We start from the raw sequence: 26,093 nt of genomic DNA, 5'->3' as shown, positions 1-26,093 counted from the left end.
AGATGAATAGAAGAATGACGTGAGGACAACTAGCAATTATTAAATGGCAAAATGCAAATAAAAAGCAAACAGTGACAATACACTATGTTCTGCTTCTACTCAACACTGAAAATGAGATCTTTGTAAGTAAGCGCCCCCCACAATTGTGATAGGTGTTATGTACATAATATATGAAGCTAACGAAACTAATAGATATCATATAAAAAAGGCATTGTTTCACTGTAATTTTTAAGACAGATAAGTCTTCAACTTAGCAATAGTTTGATTCTAAATGTTTTTTAAACAGTTATTTAGTATCAAAACATTTTCCCGTTAAAAACAAATGGTGGTCACACTTTTGAAGCAAACCCACAAAAGCTCACTACCTGACTTGAATCCACCAGGAATATTCTCATTTTTCCCATTATCTCTGTTTAAATGAGTCACAAGAAGCCCCTGACTCTCAGGACAAATGTCAACTCCCGTAAACTGATCTTCATATTGCTCTGCACAATCCCTGTTCTGTCCTATCCTACCTATCCATAGCCTTCTTAAAAAACTTCCATGGAATCCTCTGGAATTCATGATCCATCCTCAGCAAAACCCCATATATCCTGAACCTCTCCTCTAAATATATCCTCTAAACCCCTCCTCCCCCCTTCACCTTGACACTTGAACAAAGACTAGACTCACTAGGAACACCACTCCCACTGTAACCCAGTCAAGTGGTGGCTCTTTTCCCCAGACCCCTCACACTACTAGGCCTGGAGATGGGGTATGAATCATCTCTGCTTTTTATAGTTGTTTTCAGACTATTCTCCCTCCATGCTCCCTAAAGCTCAGCCAGCTCTGAATTTCCTATCACTCACTATCCCTCACTATTGCTGTGATCTAGTTTCATCTGTGATCTAGTTTCATTCTGCTGTGGTCAAAGAAGATATTTTGTATGATTTCAATGTTACAAATGTATTGAGACTTGTTTTGTGGTCTAATATAAGGTCTATCCTGGAGGATGTTCCATGTGTACTCAGGAAGAATGTGTAATCTATTGTTGTTGGGTGGAGTGTTCTATATATGTCTGTTAAGTCTAACTGGTTTACAGTGTTGTTCAAGTCCTCTATTTCCTTATTGATCTTTTGTCTAGTTGTTCTATCCATTAATGAGAGTAAGGTATGGAAATATCCAACAGTTATTGTAGAACTGTCGATTTCTCCTTTCAATTCTGTTAATCTTTGCTTCATATATTTTAAGGCTCTGTTTGGTGCATATACATTTATTAACTGTTGTGTGTTACGTTCTTGATAGGTTGACCCTTTTATCAATACATAATGCCTTTTGTTATCTATTATAAAAAATTTTGTCTTAAAGTCTATATAGCCACCCCAGCTCTCTCCTGGATACTATTTGCACGGGGTATCTATTTCCATACTTTCGCTTTCAACATATTTATATCTTTGGATCTTAAAGTAAGTTTCTTATAGATAACATATAGTTGAATCATGCTTTTTTTTTCCCTCTCATTTTATTACAATGAATTTTAACAGTACAGAAAAGTCACGTGACCTTGGTGGGTCTGGATCATGCTTTTTTATACATTCTGCCAAACTCTGCTTTTTAATTATAAAGTTTAACCCATTTACATTTAAATAATTAGTGACAAAGAAGGACTTCCACCATTTTGTTATTTGTTTTCTATATGTCTTATATTATTTTTTGTTTCTCATTTCCTCCATTACTGTCTTTTTTTGTAGTGTGCCATTTTGATTCCCTTCTCCTTTCCTCTTCTATTTATTTTTTAAAGTATTTTCTTAGTGGTTGGTTATCTTGAGTCTTACAATTAACATTTTAAACTTATAATAACCTATTTTGAATTAATATCAATTTAGCTTCATTTTTTTTTTGGCCACATGGCATGTGGGATCTGAGTTCCCTGACCAAGGATCGAACTCGCTTCCCCGGCACTGGAAGCACAGCATCTTAACTACTGGACCACCAGGGAAGTCCAAACTTAGCTTCAATATTATACAAAAACTCTGCACCTATAAATCTCTATCCCTCCCCCTTTTATAGTGTTATACATTGTGTGCCAATCAGATTTATAATTGTTGTTTTATTCCTTTGTCTTTTAAATCATATAAGTAAAAAGGAGGAGTTACAAACCAAAAAATACAGTAATACTGGCTTTTATATTTACTATATAAATATAAAGTTTACCTATAAAGTTTCCTTTACCGGTGTTCTTTATTTCTTCACATGACTTCAAGTTACTGCTTAGTGTCCTTTCATTTCAGCCCAAAGGACTCCCTTTAGCATTTCTTGTAGAGTAGGTCTACCAGCAACGAACTCCCCCAGCTTTTGTTTACCGTAGAATATCATAATCTCTCATTTTTGAGGGATAGTTTTGTTGGATATAGAATTCTTGGTTTCATTCTTTCAGCATTTTATATATGCCATCCCACTGCCTTCTGAAGAGAAATCAGCTGTCAATCTCATTGAGGATCTCTTGTATGCAATGGGTCACATCTGTTTTGCTGCTTTCAAGATTCTCTTTGTCTTTCAACATTTGACTATAATGTGTCTCAGTGTGGTCTCTGGTGAGTTTATCCCTCTTGGTGTTCCTAGAGTCTCTTAGATGTGTAGATTCATATTTTTCATCAAATTTGGGAAGGTTCCGACCATTACTTTCTCAAATACACTTTCTGTCCTTTTCTCCCTCTCCTCTGCCTCTGGGACTCCATAATGTACATATTGATACACGTTTTTGGGGGGGTTTTCTGGCCGCCTGCACAGCTTGCAGGATCTTAGTTCCCCAATCAGGGACTGAACCCAGGACCATGGCAGTGAAAGTGCCAAGTCCTAACCACTGAACCGCCAGGGAACTCCCCACATATGGTGTCCCATATAGTGCCAAGTGCCAAGTCCTAACCACTGAACCGCCAGGGAACTCCCCACATATGGTGTCCCATATAGGACACCATCAAGTGTATTGGTACACTTGATGGTGTCCTATAGGTCTCTGTTCATTTTTCTTCATTCTTTTCTGTTTCTGCTCCTTTCAACCTCAATTAACTTATCAAGTTGTCTAATTGTTTCTTCAGCCTTCTCAAATCTGCTGTTGTACCCATCTAGTGAATTTTAATTTCAGTTATCACACCTTTTAGCTCCAGAATTTGTTTGGTTCCTTTTTTTTAAAAATAATTTCTGTATTTTTTATTGATATTCTCTGTCTGGTGAGACAGTGCTTTCCTGGTTTTCTTTAGTTCTTTTCCCATGGTTTCCTATAGATAATAAGCATATTTAGGACTGTTGATTTAAATTATTTATCTAGTATGTCCATTGCCTGGGCTTCCTCAGGGACAGTTTCTATTAATTTCCTTTTTCTTATGAATGACCCTTACTTTGTTTCTTTGCGTAACTCATCATTTCTTGCAGAAAACTGAACATTTTGAATACTGTGTGGCAACTCTGAAAATCAGATTCTGCCCCCTCTATGGGCTTTGTTGATGCTGCTTACTGTGGTTTATTGTTGTTTGTTTAGTGACTTCTCTAAACTCATTTTGTAAAGTCTATACTATTATTGTGTGTGGCCACTGAAACCTGTTTCTTTTTAGCTTAGTGGTCAGCTAGTGTTTTGCATTTCTTAAAGGCCTGAAGAGAAAAAAGAAAAAAATACTCTTCCAGTCTTTGCACATTGGCTCTATGTTAGGGCACTCCTCAACACTTAGCTGGGCCATTTACAATTCTGCCTTAGTCTTCACTTCCTGCTTGTGTAGAGCCTGAAGGCCAGCCAGAGGAAAAAGCTTAGGGTCTTCTCAGCCCTTTTCTGAGCATGCATCCAGTTCTGGGCATGTGCTTGGCCTTTTTTTCTTCTGATTCCATGGTACATACAGGAACTTTTCTAAAGCCCTTATTCCCCTGTGTATCTCCTTATCCAACTTCTTCCTTCCCAGGTTTTCAGTCTCTCTATTGCTTGTCTGACTGTTGTCTCTTACTCCAGACTGCTAAAGCCAATAGTTGTGTCTTCAAATGTTTTTGGCAAAAGCCACCCCAGGGCTTCCCTGGTGGCGCAGTGGTTGAGAGTCCGCCTGCCTATGCAGGGGACACGGGTTCGTGCCCCGGTCCGGGAAGATCCCACATGCCACGGAGCAGCTGGGCCCGTGAGCCATAGCCGCTGAGCCTGCGTGTCCGGAGCCTGTGCTCCGCAACGGGAGAGGCCACAACAGTGAGAGACCCGCGTACCGCAAAAAAAATAAAATAAAATAAAAAAATAAAAATAAAAAGCCACCCCAGCCCTAGGGATGCTCCCAATCAGGCAAAAAAAAAGACAGGCCCTTGCACCAGTCCTTCAGGTAGCAGCCAGATAGGCTGAATTCTTTGTAAACAATTCTTTATATCCTCTGGCATTAGCAATCTGTACTAGGAGTGCAGGCTTCTATCTTCACAGCCACCATCAATCTGGGTGTGAGGGATAGTAGGCAGGCAATTTAAAATATCACAGTACTCTCTTACCCCAAACAGCAGCTTCTTTCTTCACCAAACCTTTCCTTAGTTGTTTTATGTTTTTACTAAATTCCAGAGTTCTGTAAAAGTCGATTCAGTTTTTTGCCAGTTCATTAGTTGTTTTCATGAAGGGACAGAGCTCTGGAGTTCTCTACTCTGCCACTTTTACTTATGTCCTATTGTTGTCATCTGTGGACTCCTGGGTCACTGCCCTTCACTTAGCAATGAATGATCTTAGCTTCTGATTCACTTTCACTTTCTCCAACTCTATTCCTTTCTTAATTTTTGGAGATTTTCAAATACACGTTAGTGATTCTTCCATCATCTTGGTCTCTCAGTTCCTTGAATCCCACTCTTCCAAAGATCTCCTGTACCCTATCTCAGCCATTCACTCCATATCCTGAACTTTAATATTACCAATAGCTACAACTCCTCAAAGTACTAATTTCACATATCCACCCTTAAGTGGGTCCTTAATGCTGCTGGCCAATCATACTCTATTTCTCTTGTCCATTCACTCTCCCACTCTCTTACACAACTATTTCCTACTTTCTCTCCTAAGCTCCAATACCTCCTTTCTCATCCTCTCTCTCAGTTGATGACCTTGCTTTCTATTTCAGCACGAAAACTGGAGCAATCAATAGGACTTCTATAAATTCTCACCATCAGATCTACCCACCTACCAACAACTGTACCCACATACGCTGCCTTTCCACCTGTTATTACTCTATGCTCCTATTTAAACTCCATCCATCACTTATGCCATAAACTGCATTCTCTCTATCCTACTCAAGAACACTGATCCAATAATTCTCTCCTCTTTCTCCTACATCACCAGTTTTCCTTTCTATGCAATCATTCCCATCAGCATATAAATGTATTCTCTCTCCCATCTTCAAAAAAAAAAATCTTGAGTTCACTTCCTCTACCAGCTATCACCCCATTTGTCTGTGCCTCTTTGTAGCAACTCTTTTACAGAGTTGTCTGTTCTCATCGTCTCCAATACCACTCTCCCCATTCTCTCTCTTAACACCACCCAAACTCTACAAATATGGCTAGCTCTGACCTCCCTGCTGATAAATCCAATGACCATTTTTTAGTCCTCATCTTAAATGACCTATCAGAGATATTTAACGGAATTGATCATTCCTTCTTCTATTTAGCTTCCAAGATGCTATATTCTTTTTGTTTTCCTCTTTCCTTATATGTATGTGTTCCTTCTATACCTCCTTTGCTGGTTCCTCCTCTTCTCCCAGGCCCTTTAACATCAGAGTGCCCCAAGGCTCAGCCCTTGGTTCTCTTATGTCTCTATATCCAACTTGATGATTTCATCCAGTATCACAACTTTAAATATCATCTATGTGCTTTTGGCACCCACATTTCTATTTCTAGCCCAGTCCTTTCTCTAGAACACCAGATCCAAATATCCAGTTATTGGAACTTCCCTGGTGGCACAGTGGTTAAGAATCTGCCTGCAATGCAGGGGACACGGGTTCAAGCCCTGGTCCGGGAAGATCCCACATGCCGCGGAGCAACTAAGCCTGTGCGCCACAACTACTGAGCCTGTGCTCTAGAGCCCGCGAGCCACAACTACTGAAGCCCGTGTGCCTAGAGCCCATGCTCCGCAACAAGAGAAGCCACCGTAATGAGAAGCCCACGCACCACAGTGAAGAGTAGCCCCCGCTCACCGCAACTAGAGAAAGCCAGCACGCAGCAACGAAGACCCAATGCAGCCAAAACTAAAATAAACAAATAAATAAGTTTATAAAAAAAATATCCAGTTATTTACTCAACATCTCCACTTGGATATCTAAATCTTTAACAGGTATCTCAAACTTAACATGCCCAAAACTGAATTCCTGATTCCTACCCACAACACTCTACCTGGCACATAAGAGGTACTCAGTCAATATTTCTTAAATGAATAAATGTGGGGTTATAATGGTGCCTGACCATGGTACTATTACTGTGTTTTGAATCCAGAAATCAAGGGTGAGAGTCATCATCTCCTTCCTCTTTCCTGTGGCAAGACAACTCCAGCCAAGTTTGTCTTTCAATACCCTCATACTTTCTAGTTAGTCCTTTCTTCCTGCCCTTTGTGCTGACCTTCATGCTGTCCCTAAACCCTCTATTGTAGCGATCCCTGTTAGGAGAATCAAACAGACATACCTGCCCAATTTTCCAAACTGGTCATGTGCCCTAAAACTGTTTACATCTGTACCACCCTTCCAAGTCAAAACATCCAGTATAGCTGACCCCAGGTTGAAGCCAGAATTAAAATCACTCTCACTGACTTCATAGCAGAAATAATTACCTTTGCCTAGAAGTCCTAAGCATTAAGGGAAAAAATTAAAAGAAGCCTGTTAATCCAAATAATTTCCAACTGGTGAAAACATGGGTTATGGTCAGTGGGAGTAAACATTTTCAGATAGTGATGGGGAGGGGGGAGTGGAGTTAGGCAAGGGACCAATACACAGGGTGAGCACACACACCTAGGAGCCAATTCCCCAGGTTACATGCCCTAAGCAGTTTTTTATTTTCATGGCTTTTCCTACTTTACCTCCCAAGACCACAAATTACCTAAAATCCCTGACATTTCTTCCCCTGCCCGCAGTGGTCCTTAAGACTGCAGATTCTCAAAACAAGATAGCTCAGGCAAGAGAAATAAGGGAATGGTGTTATACAGAGCAATACAAGGGTTACTCTTTCCAATAATAGGTCACTTCTAAATCAAATGTTTCTTGGCTGGGTATTTCTTATATAAGACAAAGGCCCCATTATCTACTAAAAAAAGGATCATTCTAACATTGGTCAACCCCCATGGATATTTTAATTCAGCTCAAAAAGTGTTACCATTATGAGGAATATTTTCATGTAAAAATTTTTAATTCTGAAACTCACATTCAACTAACAATACTTGATATTAAGCAGTAGGTCATCCATATTCACTGCAATATGCTCTGAAAACCTCAGTCTGCAAAGCCCTAACCTATATTCTAATTAATCGTGCCCAAGTTAAATTTCAGCTACCCTGTCACTTCAGCAGTCGGCTTCATGTTCTCAAACCCAAAACAATCAAGGTGCCTCTTAAAATGTGATGAAACACTTGAACTTCTCTTTCTCTGTACTAAGAGCAGACTCCCTGGCTACTGGTAGGAATAGGAACATCTGCCATCACTAATTTTTGAACCAAGGTGAAATGCTCTTGCCCCAAAACCCTGCCATTCATCTTGTTTGGTATCACAAAGCTATATGCTTTTAGTTCTGATCTCATTTCTCTTCTGGAGCATTCCAGAGAAATGGAAAACTGAAGATAAGCAAAGGCAGTAGGTGGTATATATTTGAGAATCCTAAAAGAAAACTGTCTTACTATCCTGAACTTGAGCTCCAGAGGACAGGAATAGACACTCTTCACCAGAGTATCCTCAATGCTTAGCAAAGCAACAACATACCCTAAAAACTCAATAAATGAGTATTTCTTGACTAGTTGAATATCCCAGGCAGGTAGACAAATTAGGAAAGCTATACCAAAAAGGCAACAGAGGCCTTATTACATTAAAATCCTCCATGCTATCAAGAGAGTTATCTTCCTAAAACATAGATAACTCATTTGTAGTAATTAGTGAACATTTACCATAGGCTAAGCAATAAATTAATCCAGAGAAATTAGTAAAATATAGACCATCCTAAATGACTAACAACCTAGCAAAGGAGACAGACATGGTTTATTCTAATATAACCTGATAAGTGCTAGAAGCCTGTGTCAAGTTTTATGAGAACAGAGTTTAAGAAGTGACTAATTATGCACGGGTGAAGTGCCCACCAAAACTTTATAGCACAAGTAGCACGTGATCTTAAAGAATAAATAAGAGTTTACAAGATGAAGAAAAGATAGGCGAGAGGGGGTGGGTAAGAACAGTTTTCTAGTTATAAAGAACTGCATGTAAACAGAGGTCTATACATAGCAATGCCCCCACCTAAGTTCAGGAAATGGCTAGTAACTGAATATGACTAGAATATGAGGTTTGAGGGAAAAAATCATTAAAGATGAGGCTAGAAAGAAAGAATGGGGCTAGATGGGGAAGAGCCTTTTCTGCCACATTTAAAAGTCTGAATTTCATCCTGCAGGTAATGGTTTTTAAACAGTGAGTCAATTCGATCTCTTTCAGAATGTAACAGTAGTTAATAATATGAAAGGTGGATTGAAAGAGAAATAATCAGAGGCATAGATTTGCAAGATAACTACTGTGGTGGTTTAAGTGAAAAATGATGTAAGATATGCCTCAAGAATTTATTCACATCCATAAAAAATTCCAATGGTAACTACCTGTACAATAAAATTCTAAGTCAACACAGTGTTCAAGGCCCTTGACAATCTAAAGTTATGCCAACCTTTCCAACCTCACTTCCTATCCTTTCTCTTCCCCACATCTTACAATCCAGCCACATGAGACTATGTACCATTTCTTCAATATGTTACGTACATTCACACTGCCACGTCTTCACTGACACACTATTTGTTACTTCTGCACAGACAACTCTCAACAAACTCCTACTCATCCTTCAAGGACCAGGTTTAAAAAAGGTTCTATCTGTGAAGTCTTCCCTCACTCCATCTCTCTCAAGGCAAAAATGTATTATGCTTTCTTCTAGGCTTTCACATCACATCATTCATACCACTAATGTAGTTTTTTCTATCCCCTCTGCTAGAATGGCTGAGCTAAAACCAGTCATTAAGAAATAAAATTCAAATTAAATTTTACATATAAAATCACAAAATTAACATACACACACACACACACACACACACACACACACACATATTGTTCTTTACCTGGTAAAACTTGAATTTGAACCCAAGAATATGACACAGTGTTTGCGGTTCACACATACTCATGTAAGATTCTAATAAAGATATAAAGAAGTCATCGTGTTCTGGCCTGCATTCAAACACTTCTAAAATGACATCCAGAACTCTATTGGGATCCAGATTAAAGCATCCTGCAACAGATGGATATACACAAATTCAAAAGTGATTATACATAATCTCTAGAAAAGCCATTAACCTTCAGGGACAACATACATAAAATAAAAATGTTTTTAAAAACAACTTCTTTTACAAGTTTGCTTCCCCTGCCCCAGAGGGAAATCTTCATAATTTTCAAGGTCATCACGGCTACTCCCCACATGTTACAGATGAGAAATATGACTTGCCCAGGATTGCAAAGTGGGTTAATGACAGGGCTTAGGCTGGAGCCCAGGACCTGTGACACTAAGTCAAGTGAAATTTCTTCTATGCCACATCATCTCATCAGTTCTTGATTACTCACGCTAGTGAAAGAAATTCACATTTTTAATTCTTAGCAAAATATGAAAATCAAACAATACAAGTTAGGCAACTAAAGGTTTTTTTATGTTTTATGCAGAAGTGCTTGGAATGTTGACAAATGAGTTAAAAGTTCAGGTTCATGAAAGTAGAGCACGATTTTTATAATCATTTTTTAATTTATCTTACATATACAACAAAACGTAATTGTACATTCATAGTTTTGGGCAGCATTCTAAAGGAAAACAGGTATACTGCTAATACTAAAAAGATGAGAATACAAGGAGTTGGGGACAAAACACAAGCAAACAGAGAAGGAAGAAAACAATCTAGGTAGAGCAGGAAAGGGAAAGGAAAGAAGCACTTAATAGGTACCGATGGCTACTTATCCTTGCTAATCTCCTAGGGTAAGCTAAAAAGGGCCAACAGACATGAATTTAATAAACATTCCTATCAGCCACCCTACTATTAATACATTATTACCTCTATTTGCATTCAGCTTCAGCTGTTACCATAATTATATTATAGCACAGTCACATCATACGTGCATTTAATTTGAGAATGCAACCATTTACACACAGCAAAATAAACAAAAGAGAGAATTTAAATGATATAGTCAATTCCACCCACCATTCCTCTCAATATAATGTATGCTTATGACCCAGAGTGAGCATATCAATCGGCTGTTCCCTCAGTTTATATCAGTTCCCTCATGCCTTGTGCATCAAGCTGAATGGAATTCTAGTATTTTTAATTACGTATTTTTCATTAGGCATAGCCCTTAAATGCAAGCTAACCACTTCATCTGGGGCAAGCAAATAAACACTGATTTCTTCTAATGCTGGAGGAAAAAGAACAACTGTGTTAACTTAGGGAGAGACGTTAGGTCTAAACACTATACACCTTATGGATGACTTAGAGGATTTTTCAAAGAAAATTCTTATATATCCTATTAATGATTTCCAGAGTTACTTCTATTATCTCCACACTTAAGTATATTAAATGCTATAAAACTAATGTCTAATTTGCAGTATCTTAGCAATCACTTAGAAAACCAAACTCTCCAAATACAAGAAGTATTTCTTTCCTCTTTTTATGAAACGCAAAGTTAAGAATATATTTTCTTCCATTTCTCTCATACTAAGGAAAGAAAGGAACAACACAGTGATCATCTCTTACTGAAAAGAGCTCCAGGCTTTCATAAATTCTCCAAAGAGATGTTTACCTAAAGTTCTGGGAAGAAAACGTCTAAATATTTTTGCCTGTCCTTGCACCCCCAAAAAGTATGGCTTATGAATGTACAAGTGACTCCAAAATAGCAACTGGAATTTTTAAATGCTGCTGGTGGAAATAAAAAATGTAAAACAGTACGACTGCTTTGTAAAATTGGCAGTTTCCTTAAAAGTTAAACTTAACACCTACCATATGACCCAGCCATTTCATTCCTAGGTATTTACCTCAAGAGAAAAAATATCTATGTCCATACAAAGACTTGTACACAAATATTCACAGCAGCTTTATTTATAATAGGACACTGAAATAGCCATCAACATGTGAATGGATAAACAAACTGTAGTACAGTATATTTGTAGAATATACAGTGGAATACTACTCAACAATAACAAGGAAAGAACTACCAATACAAGCAACAACATGGATGAATTACAAAATAATTATGCTGAATGAAATAAGCCAGACCCCCCCAAAAAAACTCACTATATGATTCCATTTATAAAAGAATTATAGAAAATGAAAACTAATCTATAGTTTAGAAAGCAGATCATTGATTACCTGGGGAGGAGAAAAGAGGAAGTACGGGGGGGAATGAAATACAAATGGGCAAGAGGAAACTGGGGGGGGGGAGTGATAGAAATGTGAATTATCTAGATTGTGGTGATGTTTTCACAGGTGTATACATGTGTTAAAACTCAAACTGTACACTTCAAACATGCACATTTTATTGTATATCAATTATGCCTAGATAAAGCTGGGGAAAAAAAGCCACTGACAACAGATTATAGAAGTAGGATCTAGCAAATTCTCCAACCTTATAACTGCTCCTATATTTACTAAATATAAAAGTTTAATCAACTAAATAAAAATGAATAATGCTCTACTCTGTCAGAGAGGACAAAAGATACACTGAATACACTTTTGAAAAAATGGCTGGCTTATAATTACCCATTATGCTACATCCACAAAACTTGTGAATAAGGACTAGAACAGCAACATGTTACACGGAAATGTGTTTCATTCACATTGCCTTAAAGTTTGTATTTTCAATGTGCTACAATATGAACCATTGACATTACGTTTTGTTTAAACAGTATTATTCCATGAAGGCTATTTTAACAGTGATCTGTACAGTCAACTAACTACCAATTTCTTTCTAGAGGCAATTTAAGGTAGTAACCTACACAAAAAGGATGCAACTTTTATTTATAATAGATAACCTTTGTATCTTTCACAAAAGAAAAACTGGCTTAGGAATTTTCTATTATATGTCTCAGGTGCCATAAGTTAGTCCAATCAGTTGGAATGACCTATGCTACATAATATGGAAAAAGTAGCCAAACCAAGGACTTAGAAAACCATTTTTGAAACCTTAGAGATTTGCTAAATAACAGTTAAGCTATTTCACATACAAGATTTTAGTAACAATAAGTAAGCTTGAAATGTCCAAAATAATTTTTTTCTAATGGCAGCTGTGGTAGAACAGACACTCTTGTGCTCAAACATCTTAAAAAAGGCTTTTATCCAGCCCAAGCATCAACAGTCATGTGACCTTGAGACAGATCATAAGCCTAGCTCCCTACCTCTACCACCAGCTACATTAAGGAATATACACACACACATGCCTTTTGAGGAACAAACAGGGAACCATATCGGAAGCGGAAACATTTTTAAATGGTAGACTTGTAATGGCCATGGATTCATTCCTTCATTTAAATAAACATTAAATAACTACCCACTAAGTGCCAGGTGCTTGTGATACAGAGATTAATAAAATGCCTTCCCTACCCTTGAGGAGAGTTCACACCTTTTGGATGATACATCTTTGAAAAAATGCATTGAAAAGTAACTGAAGGCTCCCCAAAGATGGACAAGATGGCCAGTATATTAGAGCAAGTAATTGCAACTAGAGGCCAAAAATATGATAAAAGTGACAACGGTTCTTTTAGGAATAGGTCAAATTGAGATTCTTAACAGGAACAAAAAGGCCAAGGTAATATTGTAAACATGACTTGGAGAGATGTCCAGCCTGTACATTTCAGACAAGGAAACAGAATGATAGCGTCAACCATCATGTTCCTGACAGAATAAACCTTACAAGACAAAGAAAAACCATGTTTTGAACAAAAGGACATGATCTGGCTATGGCATGTAGAATTACTTTAGAAACAGGCTATACCATGGTCTCAATGTTTTTTGTACCCCCAAAATTCATATGTTGAAATTCTAATGCCCAATGTGATGGTATTAGGAAGTGGGGCCTTTGGAAGGTGAATAGGTCATAAGAGCATAGTCTCATGAATCAGATTAATGCCCTTTAAAAAGAGAGCTCCGTTGCCCCTTTTACCATGTGAGGATACAACAAGTTAGCGGTCTGCAACCCGGAAGAGGGCCCTCATGAGAACCCAACCATTCTGGCACTCTGATCTTGGACTTCCAGCCCCCAAAACCGTGAGAAGTACGTTTCTGTTGTTTATAAGCCCCCCAGTCTGTGGTATTTTGTTACAGAAGCCTGAATGGACTAAAACAGACTAATAACTTATGCTAACTATTTCTAAGAAATAGTATTTGCAAAAAACTGCACATCTCAAGGCAGAGAGCCAGAGAGCCAGAGAACCAGAGAACCAGAGAGCCAAGATGCACCCAACAAAATAAAAGTCTAATTGTAAAAACAACTACGCATGAGAACACCAATCGCTGTCTTCTTTTTCATAGTAGAGATAAACAACTTCTTCATAACTAGTGTGTAGTAAAGAAACTCCAATAAAGCAAAACCTTAGGGAAAGGAAGCAGTCAACTGGTTTCCCTTTCCAAGGGATAGGAGAGAGTTGACTAAAAGATAAGACGCTTCAAGGCTTAATGGCTCTTATATCCATACTGATCCAAAGACAAAATACTAAGTACACTCAAGATAATGTAGTCAAAGTGATTAAATGTCCCATAATCTACCAAAGAATAAAATCATTTGACTGGGGATTTTATTTTGTCTTTAATGTTTCTCTGGTCACTTAACAAGCAACCAAGAGGACTTGTGAGACTGAAGGAGGAGAGATTCTCACCCCACCCTTCCCCATCTCCAGCCAAATCTACAATCTTGGACACCAGGCGACAAATGAAGGTCCTGAGGTTTGGTGAAGAGGGCTCTGATTCTGGGTGAGAAGGAAAGGATCAGAGAGCCAAGGCCAAAAAGATCCTGGACCACTAAACCCAAAACCAGGAAGAACCATTTTCAGTCTCTAAAACCAAACTCGGAACTTCCCTGACGGTCCAGTGGATAAGACCACGGTCCCAATGCAGGGGGCCCGGGTTCGATCCCTGGTCAGGGAACTAGATCCCACATGCTGCAACTAAGAGCCCACATGCCGTAACTGAAGATCCCACACACAACAACAAAGATCCTGCACGTGGCAACGATCCCACGTGTCGCAACTAAGACCCAGCACAGCCAGCTAAATAAATAAATAAACAAACAAACAAACACACACAAGTAAGCTAGCTCCATGACTAATTTTTAGCCAGAACTTCTGATTTAGAGCAGCGATCAGCATACCATGGCCTATGGGTCAAATACATTCGATGTTTGTAAATAAAGTTGTGCTGGAACACAGACTCACTCATTTATTTACATGTTGTCCATGGCTGCTCTCACACTACAATGGCAAAAGTGAGTAGCTGCAACAAAAACCATGTGACCCAAAAGGAAAAAGATATTTACTATCTCATCCTTTACAGAAAAGGTTTGCTGACCACTAATTTAGAAGAAAGAAAAGAACACCTAGCTATTACTTTTTTGAAGGGCATTCAGAAGAGTAGGGTGCTTATAGTTTAGTTCAGCAATCAAAGGAGTCCATCTTTGGGAATTCCCTGGCGGTCCGGTGGTTAGGACTCTACGCCTTCACTGCCGAGGGCCCAGGTTCAATCCCTGGTCAGGGAACTAAGATCCCACAAGCCACGTGGCACGGCCAAAGAGTCCATCTCTGATATCCTTTCCTCTAATTTCTAAAAGATGCTTTTTGCCATCTTGATGCAGGGATCATTTGTGAGGCATCTATGATATGGCAGCTCAAGGGACTAATAATCACTATCCATTCCTGTTAAGTTTTTCAAGCTTACTGTCAGACAAACACCAGGCAGACTTATAATGGTTCCTATTCCTTGCTTTCTTGCAGTAAACAGCCCAAGGTTATCTGATAGGACATACTGTTTATTTAGGACATAAACATTTTGATGTGCCAGAATCTTTTAGGGAGCAAATGACTATCTTTTAACTATAGAATGATAAATAAGGATTTCTCCTGATCAGACCAAGTACCCTGAAATATAAGTGTATCTAAAATGCATGCCTCGGGACTTCCCTGGTGGCACAGTGGTTAAGAATCTGCCTGCCAATGCAGGGAACACGGGTTCAAGTCCTGGTCCAGGAAGATCCCACATGCCGCAGAACAACTAAGCCCATGTGCCACAACTACTGAGCCTGAGCTCTAGAGAGCCCACAAGCCACAACTACTGAGCCCACGTGCCACAAGTACTGAAGCCTGCGAGCCTAGAGCCCTTGCTCCACAAGAGAAGCCACCGCAATGAGAAGCCCGTGCACTGCAACGAAGAGTAGCCCCTGCTCGACACAACTAGAGAAAGCCCACGTGCAGCAACGAAGACCCAACGCAGCCAAATAAATAAATAAATTTATTTTTTAAATAATGCATGCCTCCCAAACCAGGTATCAGTTCTGTCAATGGCTGGTGAAGGAGATCAGACCTGAGATAGCTTTGTATAAGATATTATCTGTCTAGGTTGCTCCTAAAGAGAAAGCAATGGGAATAAACAAGAGGAAACTCATCCAAAGATGCCATGAAAAGCAGGATGCTATGTTAGTGAACTGCTCTGGACAGATGAGACAAGGCCTACCTGAAGTCTGCACTGAGGGGGAATCCGATAAATTCTAACTCTTAAAGAGTGAGTACTCACTGGAATTGAAGTCTTAACCTCAACTTTAATGTCAATGAAAAATTCCTTTCTCAGACAATGGGGGAGGAGGGAATCAGCTAGTCAAAGAGAAACAAACACTAAGCCAGGGAGATGAACTTTCTCAAATCCTCCATGTCAGGGAAAAAAGAGGCTAGGAATCACTATAAAGTCTACTAGAAAGCGGGAAACATTCATTCGTTTTTCAATGAGTATTTATCCAGCACCTACGTACCAGGCACTGAGGTTAGAGGTACTAAACAAAACAGACAAAAACCCTTGTCCTCATGGAGCTTACTTGCATTCCAGTGGGGGTGTGGCATAAAATACGGTGCACATTATATGGTGTTAAGTGCTCAGAAGAAAGACAGTGAACCACAGGGAGTGTCGGGGTGGGGGGTGGCCATATAAGGCTACACTGCGGAGGTGGCATTTGAGTGTTTCTGGGCTAGCGTGCTTTGGAGCACACCCGACGGACTAGAACAGAGGTTTAGCCCAAGAAATCAAATTGTTTATACTCATGGAATATCCATGTGAGTTATGAGCTTGCAGTTGTGACTGTCACACTGTTCTTCAGAGACAGTAACATAACCTGTTCTCTATGGGGACAAAGTTCAAGAAAAGAAAGTACACAGCATACATTTTTCCCAGTTAGATAAAAGCACACTTTCAAGAAAATCCCTCTTTGAAATGTTCCCAAAATAACAAAGGACTAAAAAAGTATAAACTCACAAGGACAAAAAAATAGAAGAAACAAGGCCAGACAAGAGATGTCAACAAATAAGCAGATAAAGTAAAAAAAAAAAAAAAAAAAAAGTGAGGACCTTATACAGCAGAGAATTTTTTTGTGGGGGATACCATCTTAAGAGAGTACATGGCAGGATATAAGGAAAGACAAACTTATAGCAAGGCAGTACTGACAAACATCTCAAACTAGATCAAAATTCTGCAGGAAAAATGTAGAGCCTACCCTGGAAAGAACAGAAAGGAAACCCTACAGGAGGATTTTTTTTTAATGGGTCACTGCTACACAGGTAAGCAAGAGCCCTGCAGCCTTAGGGGACTGCCAGTCTTGGTGTTAATTTGACAATGGAAGAAAGTAGCAAAGAGACTAAATCAGCTGCCAGAACTAGACTTACCTCAAAGAAAAGGGTAAATTTAAACTAAAAGCTCCTTACCTCTATACCTGTTGGCCACCAAAAGCTTAAGCTAAAAACAAAAATTACTGTAGTAAAACTGGTTTTATCTGGGTCCCCACTGGAGAAAGGGGATAAGGATTGGGACACCTCCTCTCTCTTTCTCATCCATAAATTTCAAAAACAGAGAAAGAACTGAGAATTGAGCATAAGCATCCTCTAAAATATAACCAGTGAAGCAGGAAATATGACTTTTCCAACAGGTCTCAAAACTTAAGACATCTAGGTGTTGCAAAATCTTCCCTGAGATAGCATAACACCTAACAAATAGCAAAAACTCTTTCCATTCTTGAAAAATCAGGAGTACCCTATTTTTCTATCATTCATTCCTCCTTTCTATAGAAGCCAACTATTTCCTCCAAATGCTCAATGCAAATAAAAAGAACAATGCTAAAGAAATTCTATTTAAAAGGTAGGGAAAGTAACACTTTCCTATTTGTTACACTTTTACAACATCTGCACTTACTTTAACAGACTGTTGTAAAAATAAAATAAAATGTGTATCAAAGTTGCTCGGTATTTTTAAAATCAAGTTCAAAAGAACTAAACATCTCCACGTTTCAAGAGTTCACCGAAGATTTTATTAAAGTTTCACATTTGCTTACTTATTTTCTGCCCTCCATAAAATTATTGGAAAATACTTAAAAATTAAAGATAGAAATACTAGAGAGCAGAAACTAATACAAACACAAAGGTAAGAGTAACAAGATTTCTTATAAATATCATCCCAAATTTTTTTATTACTGATAACAATCTTAAAAGTACAAGCTAGACACTTCTCTCGTTTCTTAACTTAAAAACAAAAAACTATAGGGAATGCACTAGTTTCGTCTTTATGGATATTCTTCAACAGTTAAAAAAATTTATCTTAGTAACATATAGTATATATAGATATACGTCTTACCTATTAAAGATTTGATATTTTCTAAGATTAAATCACTAGTAGTATTTCCAGATAAATCTTGCCCCAATTCAGCAATCAGCTTGGCATAACCTTCATTTTCTTCTCTTAACAAATTAAATTTTTGCTGCTTATAACTGAAATTAAACATCATAAAGCAGATAAAATTAATTCCAATTAACAAGCTTGCATAAGAGTATTGTATTCTTCTCACTGAATTTTCTTACTCTCTTATATAAAACAATCATAAGAACAGTTGTTGAAAGTTTACCTCTTTGTCTATCTTTTAGGATAGAAAATAACAGTGATTCTTAAGGGACACCCCAATGTTAATTACACAAGGAAAGGATATCGCTAATAACATAACACTATTTCCATCATTGACAAGAATATACCTTAAAGCCACAGTTGTAAATTATTTTATTGGTAGTAATAAAAGCACTGAATATTATTTTAACTTCTAACACGGAAAAAAATTAACATTGGTTTCACACAGGTAAAGTTCACTGCTGACTCAATAACCATAGGCTACTCTTAAAAGGAAAAAACACAAGACACATGCTAACAGCAACAACAACAAAAATCTTCAAAACGCCTTTAGAAACTTCTAGTATTCAACATGAGAACTAAAAAGCATGCTCAGGTACTTGATCTGCAACATAAAAATACATGTACTTACAAGAGTTTTGTCTTGATTTTAACTGACTTTTGATTGAATTGCTGTGATTGTTTGATAAGCCCTAACGATTCCAATGTTTCTGGATCCAAGCGTTCCTTCAGAACTGTGTCTGAAACTAAATGCTGTATTAAAAAATATTAAAGGCCATTTTACTCCTCAGCATTCCAACTATGCATTCACAATATTAAAACATATTCGAAATTATTTTCCCAAATAAGAATATTAAAATCACCTTATATATATACATCAACAACTTTATTAAAAGGCTTGGAACTTCAATCTAACAAAAATGATGACTTTCCAAGTACTGAAACATACAGCTTTTTAAAACTTCACTAAAAATTATATGCCATGCTGTACACAACCTAAAAATGACAAGAACTACAGATGTAATTCTGATTAAAATTGAGTCTGTCAACTGAATTTTCTTTAAGATAATGCAGCATTTCAGCCTTCTTTGGCTTCTACTGTTTAAGTCAAATTCTATTGTCTGTCCTCGCAGCAAAGACAAGGACATTCTTCCAGGTCTGAGTAATGGCATTCCGCCTTGGTTTTAAATTTATGAACATAAAATGGTTTGCTAGACAATGATTATGATGAGCTCTAGAATTAATTATTTTTAAACTACCTCCATTCTTTTTCTCCTTGCCTAACAGTTTATGAAAAATTGTTCAGTTTAAAAGCTGTCCATATCATTTCTAGTCACTTGATAGATGCTTACCTTTTCCTTAGTTAGGAACTTACTAGGTCAGGAATATCACCAGAGGTTTTCTATGCATAGATAGTTTAAGTGATATGGTAGCATGCCTATTTCATAGAAAAAAATTAGCATGTCTAATTTTACAAAGCATTCCATTTCAAAACCCAAATCTCACCTTATAATGAACAGTCAACTGAATGTCAATACCCTCCTCCATTAACATGATTATCTGTGATTATAATCATTCCACATAAAATTTAGAAATGGAAAGTATTTTTTAAAACTTACCAAACATGTTAATACCAATTGTGTAAAATAGTCTCTCTTGCTTTTTTCTTCTAAACAATTTGTCTCAATATCTATAATGATGAAGAAAAAGAAAGATGAAAGTTTGATTTTTCTAGACTCCACAACTATAATAAGATACCTGTTTTCTTTAAAACTAGCTAAATTTAAAACTCCTCATTCTGAATTTGGGGAAAAAATTTAAACTGTGGTAAGCATAAGCAGTCCTTCATGTGCATATGAATACTTAAAGATTTATAAATTTTATAAATTATATATTATAAATTATTATATTATAAATTATAAATACTTATAATTTATAAATACTTATTAAAAACTTATATAAATACTTATAATTTCTCCTCATACTGAAAAACTGACCTTGTGACCAATGGCATATCCATAAAATGGTAAGTTGATTATGGAGCTATGTGCTAAGGCACTGCAAGCAACAAAGCTTCCAAAAAATACTGTTTTCAAAAATGGAAACATTAGGGAATTCCCTGGTGGTCCAGTGGTTAGGACTTGGCGCTTTCACTGCCAAGGGCCAGGGTTCAATCCCTAGTTGGGGAACTAAGATCCCACAAGCCACGCAGAACGGCCAAAAAAAAGGGAAACATTCAAGCAAAGTTTAAACAACCACATGTCAGAGATGCTAAGGTAAAAAGCTGAACTGGGTGACAACGAAGATCTCTTCTAATACTAAAGATCCTATTACTCAGAAGATCAAACCCTTGACTTTGGCCACCTTGGTACCATGTTCTAACCAAGCTACTTGGTCACCAACTCTATGAAAACTGTATTAAAAGGTATTTTTAACATCCTATTTTGAATTACAATTCTAGTCAGCAAACAAAACTTCACTCAAGATTTTCATTTTCTTCCTACTGAAATATTTTTTTAAAAAACTGAGACCTCCTTGAGTTTCAGTACATTATTCAAAAAATTTGTCAAACAATTTTCTGATCTAAAGTATAGAGGAAATAAACAATTAGCTCTAAATGGTAAGCATCAAAAACTTCAACCAGGATTAGCAGGATTACAAAATTGATCTCAGGATTGTTTTAACTGATTACACACCATTACCTTATTTTTAAAGTCAATTCATATTTAGAATGTGCTATAGAAAACGGCACCAATTTTAGTGATGTAATAAAAATTGCCCTCTAAAAGTTCTAGGGCTCCCCCAGACAGACATCCTACAACTGCTTTGCTTCAGTTTACTTTCTACTGCCATCACTAAGAATCAAAAGAGAAGAGGACCTATCATTAAACACATCCATATTTTCCGGGGCCTTCTCCACTTTTCCTTCTTGGACAGTGCCATCTCCCAATATTCTGGCAACTACAGCTAAGCACACAGTCAGCTCAAGCGTATTAAGGGAATTTCAGGGTGTAATTTATACAATGTAAATTGCAGTACAATCTCAATCTATCAATAAGACTTTTAATCTGTGTGTATCTCAACAATCCCTTCCAGGGACTCCTAGTTGTCTCCTCATTATCTAGTCTTCTGGTCCCTCCTCAGCCTAGAACTTCAAGGATACTGATCTTGAGGGGTCAGGACTAAAGTGGGCCTATTCTTTTAACCAATATCCATCTACCCTCAAAGGCCCTACAGTCCCTAAGATCTACCTCCAAAGTCCCCAAGATGAGAGCATTTGGGTAGCACGTTCATCCTCTTCAAGTAAAGTCTACTCTCCTCTCAGCCATCGGACCTGATTAACTCTCTGGGTTCTGACCATATTAGGAAATGCTTAATGGGACCTCAGTAAATTTCTTGGCTAAACTATCTCAATAATCAATATAGGACTCTACTATTCCAATTATGCTTTCCCTGTTTTCTTTATTCTTTTTGTTCTAACTTACGAAATCATTCATTATTTATTCATTATTTCTGACTCCTCAACCCCAAATCAGCACCTAGTAAGTTTTCTTTAATTTCCCTCTGATTTTCCTAAAAAGCCCTCAGCCATTTCCATCTCTAGGCCCAGTATCACCAACCACCTAACCCAGCTCAGAGGTCCCATCAGTGCATCAAGTCACATCAGACTCTCCTTTCGGGTTAATATAGCTCTCAGGCCCCCTCACCCTTACATGATTAATCTTTTAAAGGAAATTGTTATCTTAACCAGGGAAGTACAGCACTGATTTCTCTTATACCTGTTAAAATATTAGAAAGATAACATGATACACTAGAAAGATCATGGACTCTAGAACCAAAAAAACCCAGGTTCAAACCCTGCCTTATACTAGTTGTGTGGCCTTGAAAAATCACTTTTCTGAGCTTCGATTTTCTGATCCATGTATCTACTTTACAGAATGCTGTGAGGATTTAAATGAAATTAAATGCTTAACATACAGAAGGTGCTCCAAAATGGCACCTACATTATTATTACTGTGATCATCATTATAATTATCATCATCATTATTAGAGGTAGCTCACGTTCTCACTCCTATTCCCCTACCTCGGTCTGGGGTCACCCTTGGATCATTTTTTTTTCTGCCAAGGGTGGGGGTACGTGAGTGAGGGGGCAGGTGAGGGAAATTCTCTTTCCAAGTTTGCCGTCCTGATCCTGCTTGTAAAAATGGACTGGATAGGCTAAAAGAAATTTCCCAAGAGCAACCAAACATCATCTTCATGAATTCATGTTACTAGTAAAAAGCAATGACTTGTAATAATAATTCATATTATATAACTAAATAACTATGAAGGGAAAATATATCCTAATAAAATAAGTCAATATAAAAAATTACTAGAACTTACTAGTAAGCTGATAATTGACGATTACCCAAAGAAAGATATAAAATGTACTCCTGACACTATCAATGAATAACAGCTTCCACACAATGGTACCTACAAATCACTCTTTAAGTCTTACAAATTTATAGTAAAAACAAACAATTTTCTAAATTGAAACCTGTCTCGTGTTATATTTATTAGTAACATAATATAATATCTTTAGTGCCTGCTCTAAAAATTAAGCTTAAAAGGTTTTTGTTGTTGGCATAAATCAATCAATCCAATAGACAGCATGAACAAATACTTTATCATCTAAACCAGGATAGTTTTAAGATTGAAAGAAGGCACAATTAATAATTACGCCAGGAGAACAAAACAAAAAGGGGACATACGGTCACCAGTCAATGGTCTTTTCATTTATCACTCACGGTCCACACACATTTTGACCTGTTCCCAACCTTACTGTTGTTATAAAATCTTAAACGTCCTGAAGGATCAAGGACCAGACATTTAGATTTGTTGCAGTCAAATTTGGGATTCTCAGTAAGACATTTAAGTAACCTATCTAATTCTAAGAGTTAAGATTAATGAGCTAAAGTAATTCATTCCAACTTGACAAAGTCTCAGAGGATAACTCATATTTTAAAGCGAATATTATAATGTTTGGTAATGTTTTCTAACAGGTCAAAGTTACAGAAAGCATAAGACTGATGAGGAAAACTGTGCTCAAAGATACTTTAATTCAGATTTAAAATCAGAGAAATAAATTTGTAATATACATTATTTTTTAAATCCATGCCTCCCATGGAGGGACACTACCTTTTGTTCTAAGTCAAAGAAATATTCCTTTCTTATCTTGCATGAATTCTTATTTATTCTGGACAAATAGAGAAGCTGCTATTTCCAAAGTTGGTTTCTCATCCTCAAAACAAAAGTACTTTTGATTACTTTGGCTCTTCTTGCTCTCTCTAAAATTAAGAAGAATCAAAAGAGTACAATAGTAAAGTAAATACCTCTTGAGTATCCTAAGTTTGAGATTCTGACATTCATTGATAATCTGCACTGAATAATATTAATTAGGTGGTTACTAAAATCTGAATAATTCAGACTAACTTATCTTCAGAAAACTTGGCCTTTTTACTTGAAATGACTTAATTTAGCTCAATTTTATATAAAGATACATTCTGAAACACTCAAACTATTTGAATTATAAACTAAAACTATTTAAAGCTAGCTTATAAATAGTAATTAAACTCACATCTGACTTATAATATATATTCCCTGTAAAGTAAAATATACATATATTCTAGATTTGTAGAAACATTTGTAAAATCCGCAGTTTGAAAGACAGCATTTTATTTAACACAGTACATTAATTTACCAAACAACACTTTTTACAGGTGAAATAAAGGCTTATTAATACCTACCTAATATGCAGAATACGTCGGCAAGAATGGAGGGCATATCCTCACGAAATTCCTAATTTTAAAAAATACAATTATTCATAGTAAATACTAGAATAGCACACTAGCAATTATTATGGTTTCAGAAAAACACTCTTCAGTAAAACTTAAAAACAAAACCCTAATACCACTATGTTGACAAATAAAAGTTTTCAAGTTTCATAATATAGAGAAAATTAAGAGGGAGATAATGGTTGAAAAAAATGTTTAAATGTCTACCATGAAATAACTTGAGTTAAAAAAAAAAAGAAACTTAAAACAAGCACCTCAGGAAATAATAAAGAACACAAATGAGTAACATTTTTCCAGTGAAGTTTCATGTCAGAAACCACTGGAATTTGGAGTACCTTACACCTACCTAAAGCAAGACTGTTAAATATGGTACATTTTTCATCTAAAACTTTAAATGTTGTGCTCATGCCTGAGTCAACACTGATCTATGCAAAGATCATAGTATTATCAGAACAAAAATCTAAAAAATGCAATAATAATTACAAGCTGTTGTCTCATAACTCAAGATTCTCTGAAGATGAAAATAATTACCAAAAATCTATCTTTATTTTCTTCATGCACTGATGTTTGCAGCCTTTGGAGAAACTGACCCGAAACTCTCCCCTCATTTCTGGATGAATACTTCAGCATTTATCCTAGATTTGTCTCCTGACTTCCCACTCCCACACCCAATTTTAGAGCCATTTTCCATTAGTAAGGATCATAGTTCAATTATTGCAATTAGTTTGCTGGCACTATAGCAACCCTAAAATTAGCCTACTTTCAGAGAGTAAAGGAAAGAAATATAATTCTAAAGAAAAAACTGGTAGCTGTAAGAGACAGACAAGATATGTTTCTGTGGCTAAGATATGGGACAGTGCAATATAGGACTATGAGAATCTAGCCACGACAAAGAATCCAGCTGCAGAAGTATATATATCACTAAGGACTCAAAGAAAGAGAAGCTAAGTAAGAACAAAACACACATTAAGTTCATTTGGACTATTCATTTTCAATAAATGTGAAAAGTATTAGAATCAAATTCCATTAACACACTAAACCCTATACTGATGCCCAATTTACAGAATGAAATAACCTTCATTGCCGATCAGACATTAGTCTCTTCTTAAGGGCTATGAAATTTGGCTATGTCTACTTGAATGCAAGTGCTCCAAAACAATAGAGCAAGACAAGAGTTTTCAAACATGGAATATTAGTTGTTGAAGAAATAGACTACTCCAACACAAGCTAATCAGATAGAGACAGTTGAGAGGTAAAGGAGAAACTCATATTGAACCTCTACTGTTCAAATACATCTCAACATGAGGGGGGGGAAAAATCACAACTACTAAACATAGAAAGTCCTTAAGACCATCCTCGGGAAAGCACAAAAATCATACAAAGAAAAAGGCTACAGAAGCTTAAAGCAGCACAGGGGAAATTCATACTGACATCAAGAAACTCCAGGTACCACCTCAATAATACTTATTATGAAAGCTGTTCTCAACTGGGCAGATAATTTTATTTATACAAGTGTAAAACCCAGCCTAATAATAATATAATAATACACCACTTGTAATAAAATGAAACTTAACTCCTGCTTTACAATAAACACCCTTACAATTTGAGAGTTCATCTTTCAATTCAAATACCAAACAACCATGGAAAGTATCTGGTCTGAATCTAACTTAAATTTTCTAATAAATAAAAGAGTGAAACAGAATATCCACTTAAAGGTTAGGGAAAAATCTAGTTATTTTCTAAAGCAAACAACAAACAACAGGAAAATTAGCATCAAGCAAACATTAGAATCATACAACCTCAATTTAAAATAATTTAATCCTCAATTTTTTTAATACATTCAATTTCTAAACATAACCACAAACAAAAGAAAATGCCTTGTTATGCTATACTGGGAGAACAGTCTAACCAAATTATTTTTTTATAGGAGCTTTTTTTTTTTGTCCTCCCAGCTTACGTAATATTTCCTGCTCTACTCACAACCAGAGAAAAAGATTAAAATACCTATATTTCTGTCTAGCAACAATGGCTTACCAATATTATCTTAAAACATTCACTACTATAATTTTGAATAAAATGAAACACAAGTTATACACGTCAGGGATCCTTGCATC

The 26,093-nt window shown here is 36.8% G+C and overlaps 1 protein-coding gene across 7 annotated transcripts in view; it reads right to left on the bottom strand.

Annotated features, from left to right (window-relative positions):
• THOC2 (THO complex subunit 2) overlaps positions 1-26,093 on the bottom strand; it is a 102,781-nt gene that overhangs the window by 58,079 nt on the left and 18,609 nt on the right. For all 7 annotated transcript variants that reach the window (XR_009517971.1, XR_009517973.1, XR_009517972.1 and 4 more), the window contains exons 4-8: positions 23,932-23,983; positions 19,765-19,835; positions 18,777-18,898; positions 18,101-18,234; positions 9,314-9,480 (exon numbers count right to left, since the gene is read on the bottom strand). Coding sequence is in view for 4 of the 7 variants with exons in the window: in XM_060001960.1 (XP_059857943.1) it covers positions 9,314-9,480; positions 18,101-18,234; positions 18,777-18,898; positions 19,765-19,835; positions 23,932-23,983 (546 nt within the window). In the remaining 3 variants the exon portion in view is untranslated. The remainder of the gene's footprint in view (positions 1-9,313; positions 9,481-18,100; positions 18,235-18,776; positions 18,899-19,764; positions 19,836-23,931; positions 23,984-26,093) is intronic.

This window comes from Delphinus delphis, chromosome X, assembly GCF_949987515.2.
Source record: "Delphinus delphis chromosome X, mDelDel1.2, whole genome shotgun sequence".
Lineage (NCBI taxonomy): Eukaryota > Metazoa > Chordata > Mammalia > Artiodactyla > Delphinidae > Delphinus > Delphinus delphis.
The sequence above is the reverse complement of the archived record's forward strand: the minus strand, read 5'-3'. Positions and strand labels throughout refer to the sequence as shown.